Below are 12,500 nucleotides of genomic sequence, written 5' to 3'. Positions count from 1 at the left end.
ACCTCATACATACACCACCGTTCTTACACGGCCTTTTGTGGCATGGATTAACTCCTGTATAAAAGAAATAAAAATTTTATTTCGCAGACCTGTGTATATTTACAATGGAATAACGGAGAAATTTCCTTTCTTGTGTTTTTCTCTAGCTTTTTTCCTTCCCTTTTCTCCCATATTAGCAGCAAGAAAAAAATACTTAATTTTCTAGTTCATAGCTTTTGACAATAGTGAAATATAAGGAAAAAACTTCATAAAATTTGTTTGTTTGTATACATAAACACCGTGATTCATGTATACAATTTCGTACATACATACATACATACATACATACATACATACATACATACATACATACATACATACATACAATGGTATAATGATTTGGGATAAAGAGAAAATGTGTACAGCTGTGGAAATCAGCTGCCCAGTGGATGTTAACATAAAGCTGAAGATCAGTGGAAAAGAGAATACCTACGCTGAACTATTGAGAAATCTGCAGTTACTCTATCAAGCTTACAAGTTCATGTTTATACCTGTAATTATTGGGGCACTAGGATATGTAACACGTTGCCTAAATACCAATCTTGAGAAATTAGGCTTCTCAAAACCAGAAAGGAGAAAGCTGGTTCGAAGACTACAGATACAAGCCATCAATGGAACTGTAAAAAATCTGTAAAACTTTCCAGAAGTTTATCATTTAAGTATATACGAGCATGTCTAGATATGCAAGTATATGCATGAAAATACATACATAAAACAAAACATACAAATCTGCACGTATATATACATACAGACCGACAGACAGACAAACGAAAATACCTTGTTGTTTGTGTTGAAATTTTAATGAAGGTGCCTTGGATCTAGGTTAGAAACCAGCTCTTTCCCTACTGACAAGAAATCTTGAAATAAAACAGAATAATGACGTACATACATACATACTACATACATACATACATACATACATACATACATATATATATATATATATATACATATATATATATATACATATATATATATACATATATATATATATACATATATATATATATATATAATATATAATATATATATATATATATATATATACCGTATGGGTATGTACGTCGCAACTACATAGCAGCAATATTCCTTTCTACTCTAGGCACAAGGCCCGAAATTTTGGGGGAGGGAGTTAGTCTATTAGATCGATCCCCAGTACATAACTGGTACTATTCGTAAGGACGAAAGGCAAAGTCGACTTTGGCGGAATTTGAACTCAGAACGTAAAGACAAACGAAATACCGCTAAGCATTTCGCCCGGCGTGCTAACGTTTCTTATTTCTAAATTGCACACAAGGGGCTAAACATAGAGATGGACAAACAAGGACAGACAAAGGGATTAAGCCGATTACATCGACTCCAGTGCGTAACTGGTACTTAATTTATCGACACCGAGAGGATGAAAGGCAAAGTCGACCTCGGCGGAATTTGAACTCAGAACGTAACGGCAGACAAAATGCCGTTAAGCATTTCGCCCGGCGTGCTAACGTTTCTGCCAGCTCGCCGCCTTACATAGCAATGATATTAACGAGGCTAGTAGCCTGTCTTGGATTGCGATGTCTACATCACACTTCACCTAGAAGGCTATACTTTTCCTAGTCGCAAACAAGAGATTCTTACTAAATAACTGGTAAACAAGAGAGATAAAGATATCTCTGGACCACCACGCTACGATCCCATGACAGCATGATGGACTTCTTACGTATCATCAGCAACTGCCCAAAAAATATCTGCATGATATTAGTTTCCCATGAGACATGACATTGTCGCAAAGTCAATGTACAGTACCATACGAAGACAGGACTGTCATGGGGTCCATACCAAAAGCACACCAGAACTGGAATACTCTTATGCCTAGAAAAACAAAGAGTATTGTTGGAACATCCTGATAAAATGAGCAACTTTATATACGCATAAGAGACCAGACATTGTTCTATGAGACAGAATTCATGCATTGCAGTCGCCCAGTTGATATCTGTCTATCTATCTATCTATCTATCTATCTATCTATCTATCTATCTATCTATCTATCTATCTATCTATCTATCTATCTGTCTGGCGAGCGAGCGAGCTGGCAGAAACGTTAGCACGCCGGGCGAAATGCGTAGCCGTATTTCGTCTGTCGTTACGTTCCGAGTTCAAATTCCGTCGAGGTCGACTTTGCCTTTCATCCTTTCGGGGTCGATAAATTAAGTACCAGTTACGCACTGGGGTCGATGTAATCGACTTAATCCGTTTATCTGTCCTTGTTTGACCCCTCTCTGTTTAGACCCTTGTGGGTAGTAAAGAAATATATCTATCTGTTTGTCTGTCTGTCGGTTTGTCTGTCTGTCTATCTATCTATCTATCTATCTATCTATCTATCTACTTGTGTGCATATCGATGAACTTGTTTATATATGTATGTGCGTATATAACAATAAGAAAATTGCAATAAGAAAATTGCAGATCTTATACCCAGACTGCAGATTCTCATTCATCCCCAATATTGTAGGTGCACTGGACTACATAACAACGGATCGTCATAAAATCCCTAGAAAAACTATGCTTCTCTAAAACAAAAAGGACAAACCAAACTAACCCCAGTTCTCCAAATGCAATCAATCAGTGGTACAGCTACAATTTTCAAGAGATTCTCTATGTGAGTTTCCCAGGCTAAATACATGTAAAGCGTGTAAAATGCTCCAGAATCAGACATAAGCACACATTCACATATACTTATGAAATGCATGAGCCCACATACGAGTGAAGTACAAGCACTTGTATGCTAAAGTGCACAAAAGTCCTAAGTACAAGTACTTGTATACTAAAGTTCAGACAAGTATGAATCACAGACACTTATGTACTAAAATGAAACGAATATCACCCACATAAATCCAAGTTATACATGAGAACAAACATACATATACACACACATCAACCGACTCATTTGACCACAAAACCGTAACACTTCTCTTCACTGAAACGAAAGAGCCTTGCCATTTGTTTAGCAGGCAGCGTCAATTCTCGAAATCATAATAGATATAGATATGGTTGTGTGGTATGAAGATTGCTTCCCAACAACATGGCTCCGGGTTTCAATCCCAGTGTGGCAACTTGGACATGTTTCCTCTACTCTAAACTCGAACCGACCAAAGCTTTGTGAGTAGATTTGGTAGATGGAAACTGAAAGAAACCCGTCGTACATATACCCAATTTTCTGATACTCTTAACTGTGCAGAAATACGCTTATTTCTGTATGTATGCATATGTGTGTGAGTTTGTGTATGTGTGCATGTATATATACATATGCGCACAAATATGTATACACATATATGTATGTATATACTAGCAGTATCGCCCGGCGTTGCTCAGGTTTGTAAGGGAAATAACTATAAAGCATTTTTAGAGAGTTATAGCCAAAAAATAGCAAAAAAATGGAAAAAAATTATGGTAAATTTTTTTTTAGTTAAAAAAGGTGGAGTTGCGTCCCCTAGACAGTTTGCGGTTTGTGTTTCTGATTCTCGACCCCATGTCGAATTTATCGATTTTTTTCAGAACTGGGGGAACTTTTCAAAATTTTCGCTGCGTTAGTTTTGAATTATGACATTGGGCTATGTGTGTGTCAAGTTTCATCATAATCGGTTGAAAGCCGTGGTCAGGGTGAGGGTACAAGCAAACAGACACACAGAAAACGCACAGACAAACTGCCGTTTATATAGAGAGAGATATATATATATGTATTATATATATATATATATATATATATATGTATGTATATATATATATAAACATATATATATACATGCATGTATAGCGTATATATATATATATATATATATATTGTGTGTGTGTGTGTGTGTGTGTGTGTGTGTATGTGTGTGTGTGTATGTGTGTGTGTGCATTTTAGCAAGATATCTATGCTACAAGTTTATGATAAATATATATAACAATAAATTGTTGCACGCGAAGCGATATCCTCATCTGATATACATGCCATTGTTTTTACAAGGTTTCAGTTGGCATGGATTAATCGCTATATAAAATATATAAAGTCATATGCATATATATATTGTGTGTGTGTATGTTATATATATATAATATATATATATATATTATAATATATATTAAATTGTTATATTTCGGAATGGTCATATTGCCTTTTAGCCAATAAAAACACACGCACTATATATTTGGTGTTATTTTGCTTCAGTGATATTTATTTTTTACATTAATCTTAATCTTATTTCGGCCAAAGTTCTTTCGTCACACTCCTGTGACCGTATCAGTGGTCCTTTGTTTTCTTCTCACTTACTTGTGTCTCTCCTTACTAACCGTCAGCCATTTTGTATTTTATTGTATGTCTTCATTTGCGCATGCTTATATCTCTATGTGCGTCTATGTTTATTTAGTGTGTGTGGGGGATGCCTGTAATATTTGTATCTTCTGTTATATACATTCTTGTAATTTGTATTTGTTTTTGTTGTTGCTTTTGTTCTAATTTTGTTCATGTGTTTACATCCACCCATTATTATCATTAATATGCTTGTATGTATGTATAACAACAATATTAGTAATAATAATAATAATCTAATCGAAAAAAAAATAAATAAAAATCATATATATATATTTACATACATAATACATATATATATATATACATATATACACACATATATACACATATACATATACATATATATACACATATACATATATATAGATATCATTTCTATTTCTTTAATTACCTGTGTATTTATTATGTTTGCAGGATCCACTATTGTCATATGTTGTGGTGTGCGCTATTGCTCCATTCTAGTTTTCTATTCAGGCTAGGTTTATTTTCTATTATATGTGTAGCTTCTGTAATTTGTCTATTGTTGAATCTGTTCTATGTGTGGACAATCTTAATCTCTATGTTATTGATTGATCTCCCGTGTTCTTGTTCGGCGTGTTGGTACAGAATCGATGAGCTTTTACCTTCCTTGAGTTGTCTCCAATGTTCATTCACCCGCTCACCAATGCTTTTGCAGTTCCCCTACGTATGTTACTGTCTTGTTACTGCATCGTCCCTCTATACATCTTATACTATAGACCACATTTCTGGCTTTAACAGTTTGTTTGTGGGCTAAATCTACATACAGTGCAATAGTTATCCGTACAGAGAGTTCTACTAAAAGGATAGGTTCTACCAATTATAGATCTGATAGGGTTGCCTGGCTTTTCAACAACCTTAATTCTTAATTTAAGTTTATCTAGGGTCCTTCTAAAGCGGTACGCTAGTTCACCTCCAGGGGTGGTGTCAACGAACATGACACTCTGGTATTTATGGCTAAACTGGCAATATGACCATTCCGAAATATAACAATATCTGTTTCAACACACGACTTCACATAAAAAATCTTGCACAACAAATATTTAAACGTATATATATTATATATATATATATATATATAATATATATATATATATATATATATATATATACATATATATGTATGTATATATATATCATAATTTAGGGTATCTACGAGTATATATATATATTTATATAGTTAAGTTAAGTTAATTTTTTGGCTCAAAAAGCAAAAAGCAAGGCCATATAGGGGGACATGGAGTTATGTACAGTGGTGTTCATGCAAAATATAAGTGAAAAATCACACAGTACCAGAAGCAGATACAAATGCACTTTTGTCTGTCACATACACACATCAATACATTTATGTAATATGTAGTAGATATATGTAACACTCTACATGTGCATATATATGTGTGTGTGTGTAAATATATAATACATACATATATATATATAATATATATATATATAGATATAATATATATATATATATATAGATATATTATATATATATAATTATATATATATCACAGAAGGCAAAGAGAAAGGGTGATGTATATGTATATGCACTGTCATATAAGCGTGTACGCACGTATATGTGTGTATGTGAACAAATATGGACATACGTTGTATATATATTTATTTACATATATATACTAGCAAACGCTAGTATATATATGTAAATATATATTTTTTTCATCAAATAATTGAACTACCGAGGGTTTACGAGTAGCATGGCAATCTATGTTTCCGATTAACCTAGAAACAAAAAACCAAATTGAAGGCTGGTTATTGGGGAGGCCGTTTCCCTTTGATTATCATAGAACATATAAGTTTGCAAGTGATGCAAAGTAGAGCTACTGGAGTGTTTTGGGAGTAGATTACGGATAATAACTACAAAATATAGTTGTTTTACATGAAAGCGAAATTTATTGTCAGAAACAGCCACAAATGATGTAAGGAATTTGAAGGAAAACGTTGAAACTTCCCTTCTGCGAGTTTATTTTAGTCAACAGCAAAGGGAGCTATTTTCTTCGAGGAGAAGTATGAGTGAATACCTACTTGAAAAAGTAGTTAAAGGGATGCATTTGCTACTTGCTTACAGTGTACGCACACTCTGAAATTGATTGTGATTTATATATACTATGTATATATATATATATATATATATATATAATAGATATAACGGGAAGCTTTACGAAAATAAACAAAAGACGAAGACAGGTGGTGTACAAACAAACAGATGTATTAGTATAGCGCTGAGGAATAGAAAAAGTCTTTTACGTTTCGAGCCTACGCTCTTCTACAAAAGGGTACACAGAAAAAAAAACAAGGAGAGAAAAAAGGAGAAAAAAAAGAAGAGAAAAATATATATATATATGTATGTGTGTATGTATGTATATATATATACGCATACACAGAGGGAGAGAGAAGTCGTGTTTGTCGCCATTTTAACATGACTATTCCGTACGAACCGACTTTAATACTATTTTTTAGCCCCAAGAGGACTCCTCCTCTTGCTGATTATCGATGCAATCTGCACCCGATATATACTGGAAGCAGGGGAGAGAACCCCTACCATTTTCTTTTGACTTGATAGGACCACCAGACCGACCGGTTTCGGGCTGTTTTCGTACATCCAGTGTGGTGGATACCTGTCCGCTAAAGTTAACAGTAGTTATATATTTTTTTAAAGATACGTGACAACTAGTCACTGATCTTGTAACAAGCAAAGTAGCTCGTTAGAAATTCTCTATAACAGATAAAAGTAGTAACTATACTGGAAAGTAATGTTTGTCACCACTTCAACATGGCTGTTCCAAACGAACTGTCGTTACTACTATTTTTAACCCCAAGAAGACGCCTCCTCTAGCTAGTTATCGATGCAGTCTGCATCCGATATATATTGTAAATGTGTGTTTGAATAAGTATATATTGATATGCATTTTTATACATATATACTGTGTAAATATAAATGCATATAAATATACATTTGTATATGCATACATACACCTATGCATATATACATGTCCATCTAATATAGGATAAGTGGCCAACATATCAAAAAATGCCTTTTAAGGTGAAAATTATAAACAACTTATAAATAGGCGTAGGAGTGGCTCGGTGGTAAGTAGCTTGCTTACCAACTACATTGTTCTAGGTTCAGTCCCTTGGATAAGTGTCTTCTACTGTAGCCTCGGGCCGACTAAAGTCGATTTAATAGTCGGAAACTGAAAGAATCCCGTCGTATATATATATATATATATATATATATATATATATGTATATGTATATATGTATGTATGTGTGTATGTTTGTGTGTTTTTGTTTGTCTCCCCAACAGCGCTTGACAACCGATGCTGGTGTGTTTACGTCCCCGTAACTTAGCTGTTCGGCAAAAGAGACCGATAGAATAAGTACTAGGCTTACAAAGAATAAGTCGTGGGGTCGATTTGCTCGACTAAAGGAAATATAATACCAGCATGGCCGCAGTCAAATGACTGAAACAAGTAAAAGAGTAAAAGAGTGGCCAACATATCAAAAAATACCTTATAAGGTAAAAATTATAAACAACTTATAAATAAGGGCAAAAGGATTTTTTTTTCTTTTACCCTTATGTATTAGCATATATACATGTATGTAACAGTTATCATAAGGGGCAGTGTTCAGTGCAATATTCAACCTAGCAAGACACCCTGTCCGACTGTACTCATTTTATAATGAGTACGAATTTATTTTCACCATTGAGTATTTTTGTTAAATAATTTTTTTTAGTTAGCTAGGTATAAATTTATGACATTAAATTAAACTTTGTATTCATGCGTCAGTACGTGTACGTGTATGTGTACGTTTGTGTGTGTATGTGTGATGGTTTTATAAACCGTTACGTATATTTTTTTTCTAGTTTCAGCTCAGAGCTGCGGCCATGCTGATGCACCGCCGTATATACTTATATATTTTATACAAATTTATATATCCATATATGAATTGCTAATTTAACCCCTTCATACAACTGAGGATATTAATATGAATTCTTCCTGAGATTTCAGATGGAATTTTGGTGATAAAAATTTGGTGATGAAGGGATATAGTTAATAAATATCCTAGAAACAGCTGTAAAACCTTCTATCTATAAATCCTCAATCTACAGTCCCCTGTTTTTTTTTATTTTATTACACAATATATATATATATATATAGGCTTTTGATCTATCTGTTATGTCGATTATGCATTGATGTAAGAATAAGTTATTCTATAAAGCCCGAAACATATGTGCCGCAACATCCTTTGCGTCTTGTTTTTCATTTATTTCATTTGATACATATATATATATATATATTGCGTAATAAGATTAAAAAAACAGGGGTGTGTAGATATTAGAGCATTTATAGATAGGTTTTACAGCTGTTTCTAGGATATTTATTAATTATATCCCTTCATCAGAGACGGTGTGAGAGGATGGTTAAGTCATAGTTAATTTAGATGTGATACAAAATAGAGAGTGAGGTGGAGGAAAGAAAATAGATGCAAGATATGCATGGGTATTGAAATTGTAAATCCATTTTTTAGGCATAATGGTATATATGCAACATTCCAATATCCTATGAGTAGAGTTCAAAGATCCAATAGAGTTTAAAACGAGTCCTTCCAAATATAGAGTTTATAAGAAATGTAAGATTCCCTTATGAGTGAGATCCAGCAGATTTTTAAACTTGGTCATTCCAATATATATATATATATATATATATATATATATATATATATATACTTATAAATGAGGGTGAAAAATTAGATATTAATTTAATAATACCCAGTTTAAGACCAAGTGGCCTAGCACATAAAAACCAGGGAGACAATACAAATTTATACGTAAATATAAGAGAGTTACCGTTAAGTGGTTAACTCTAGTGCTAGAAATAGCTCTTATTCTGGTATAGCCACCGAATTTGTTTCCACAAAGAAGAAATAACATTATATATATATATATATATATATATATATATATATATATACATATTCATAATATATATATGAAATATATTACGCGTATATATATATATAATATATATATATATATATTAGATTGGTACATAATTATTGCGGCTTTTTTTTTGTCAATAAATTTTATTTCAATAAAAAAATAAACGAAACGCCAAGCAGAAATTGAAGTAGATGGAGAATATGTTCCGGAATAATCATTTAAATGTGTTTTTATTGAATCTTGTTATTATTTTTGTTGAATAAAGTTTATTGAAAAAAAAAGCTGCAATATTTATGCACCAACCTAACATATAGGCGCAGGAGTGGCTGTGTGGTAAGTAGCTTGCCTACCAACCACATGGTTCTGGGTTCAGTCCCACTGCGTGGCATATTGGGAAAGTGTCTTCTGCTATAGCCTCGGGCCGACCAATGCCTTATGAGTGGATTTGGTAGACGGAAACTGAAAGAAGCCTGTCGTATATATGTATATGTATATGTATATATGTATACGTATGTATGTGTATGTATATGTATGTGTATGTATATGTTTGTAAGTAGCTTGCTTACCAACCACCTTGGGCAAGTGTCTTCTACTATAGCCTCGGGCCGGCCAAAGCCTTGTGAGTGGATTTGGTACACGGAAACTGAAAGAAGCCCGTCGTATATATATATATATATATATCTATATATATATAATATTATATATATATATATATATATATATATATATATATATATATAATATATATATATATATATATATATGTATGTATGTATGTATGTATATATATATATTATGTATGTATGTATGTATGTATGTATGTATGTATGTATGTGTGTGTGTATGTTGTGCTTTTGTGTTTGTCCCCAACATCGCTTGACAACCGATGCTGGTGTGTGTGTTACGTCCCCGTAACTTAGCTGTTCGGCAAAGAGACCGATAGAATAAGTTCTAGGCTTACAAAGAATAAGTCCCGGGGTCGATTTGCTCGACTAAAGGCGGTGCTCCAGCATGGCCGCAGTCAAATGACTGAAACAATTTAAAGAGTAAAGAGTTAAAGAGAGAATATAGATAGATAGATAGATAGATAGATAGATAGATAGATAGATAGATAGATAGATAGATAGATAGATAGATAGATAGATAGATAGATAGATAGATGAAAATGGCACACAAGCATGCTCCAAAACTTGCGCAAGATATGCTCATTTACCATATCTTTCATCCATCCCCTAAGTATTCCTTATCCCTAATTGGATCTTACCATGTTATCCTTGCATCAAATCAATGATAAATATATAAAGATGATTTTTTTTAATGTTATACTTACGAATTTGACAGTTACGCCCAGTGTAACCTGGTCGGCATTTACATACGAAGAAAAATCCTTTCCTGATACATTGGCCACCGTTCTTACAAGGATTCCAGAGGCATTGATTAAATATCGGGAAACTCTCTGTATAAAGAATGTAAAGGCATATTTTGCTGTGATTGTTTATATACATTTACAAAGGAATAAGTAACGGTCTCAAACACAGAGACACCATTACATTCACACGAACATACAGGTACTGAAGAAGCTCATACACACAAAACAACACGGAGGGAAACCAATCCAGGAGCAGTTTTAGTTGTTTGGCAAGCTAAATGTCAGATTAGGTGCCAATCATAACTCCTAAAACAAGCTTCAGGGCCGACATGATATTGGTAGCGTATATAAAAACAGTTTACTTTAGGTAGCAGGTAGCGATTTTCTTCAGTACTTCAGAGAGTGACGACTCTGCCTGACACGAGTCCCGGGCTCAGCTGGCTTCGGATGACATTACCCGTATGGGCCCCTATCCAGGGTTACGGAAAGGAGACAACCTTCAAAGAAATCCGGAGTGGAGCCCCATAGGTGGTTTAATGTTCGACTCAACACTCTTCCGGCAGCTCCTGTAACCAAACTGGTTCCAAACGTAATGCTCTGCACTCCTTTGGACCATGTCAGCAGGGTTGAAAGAGGAATTCTGACGATTGGGCTACCCAGGATTTTCTTATATCTAGCCAAGGCGTGCGCAAAACTGGAGAGGAAATTGGAGAGGACATGAAATGTAAAAACCAGACTGGATTAGTTTATGCGCAACCCCATTGTCTCTCGAGACAAAAGGATGCCAACAACAACAACAATATAAGAACAGTTTACTATTTTTTCAGTTTTATACACTCCATGATCTGATTATCTCCAATACTTACTTCCAAAATATGATCAGCACAAAGTGCCTTGAAGACATCCTCAGGCCAAACACCAACATCATGTAGATTTGATACTCAAAATATACTTGTGAAAAGTGCACATGTCACAGTCCTTCCAATGTGCTGGCCAGGACATGATCAGATTAAACTTTAACCATCCCGCATGAAATCACCCGGTAGGCAAGACATTGATGCCTCTATATAAAGCAGAAAAGTTCATTAATTTGCTGGATGATGTCCTTCTTACAGAACCCACCTCAGACAGTGATGCACTTGTAAAACAGTTTGGTACTGCTTTACAAAGAATTCAGTCATGATTTGACACAAATGACACACATGAAATATATGGAGAAATAAATAAATCTATTGGGGTAGACAGCGTCACTAATAACTGTAGCAGGTAAAACTATATCCAAGAAAAGGGCAAATAGATGGAATTATAGGCAGAACATTACTCTGAACTCTACATCATAGAAAACGCCATCAGACACAGGGCGTACATACCTCTCTTAATTCCATAAAACCCTCAACCACAACATCTTGGGTTATGTTCGACAGATTTTAAATTTAACTAAACTCTATTAAATATTATCTATTATATAATATATTATCTATATTTAATAGATAAATATTATCTATTATAGTTAATAGTTAAAATATATTTGTATGAATAAAATCGTTTTTCTTTGGAATAGAAAAAGTCTAACTTTATTTCTTCTTTTGCTGGTGTCTCAAATTTAGGTTAAATCAGTGTTTCTCAAAGGGGATGTCTATGGGACGGTCGGACAAGTTGTTTTGAGAAAATTTGGTTTAAATGTTTGACAACTCAGCACCGTTCATTTGACTGGGGAGCGTTTTGCTCGTATATATACGAGTGGGGAACTTATACGCCAGGGAAACCGGGAAACCG

At 34.0% G+C, this 12,500-nt stretch overlaps 1 protein-coding gene across 1 annotated transcript in view; it reads right to left on the bottom strand.

The window, feature by feature from the left end:
• Nucleotides 1–12,500, bottom strand: part of LOC115231008 (matrilin-2) — a 26,525-nt gene that overhangs the window by 5,500 nt on the left and 8,525 nt on the right. Inside the window, exons 3-4 of the mRNA XM_029801102.2 lie at nucleotides 10,686–10,811; nucleotides 1–54 (exon numbers count right to left, since the gene is read on the bottom strand). The exon at nucleotides 1–54 is cut by the window's left edge and continues 60 nt beyond it. Of these exons, the coding sequence (XP_029656962.2) occupies nucleotides 1–54; nucleotides 10,686–10,811 (180 nt within the window). The remainder of the gene's footprint in view (nucleotides 55–10,685; nucleotides 10,812–12,500) is intronic.

The sequence above is a fragment of the Octopus sinensis genome, unplaced genomic scaffold (genome assembly GCF_006345805.1).
Source record: "Octopus sinensis unplaced genomic scaffold, ASM634580v1 Contig17123, whole genome shotgun sequence".
NCBI lineage: Eukaryota > Metazoa > Mollusca > Cephalopoda > Octopoda > Octopodidae > Octopus > Octopus sinensis.
This window is presented reverse-complemented; position numbering and strand designations above follow the sequence as displayed.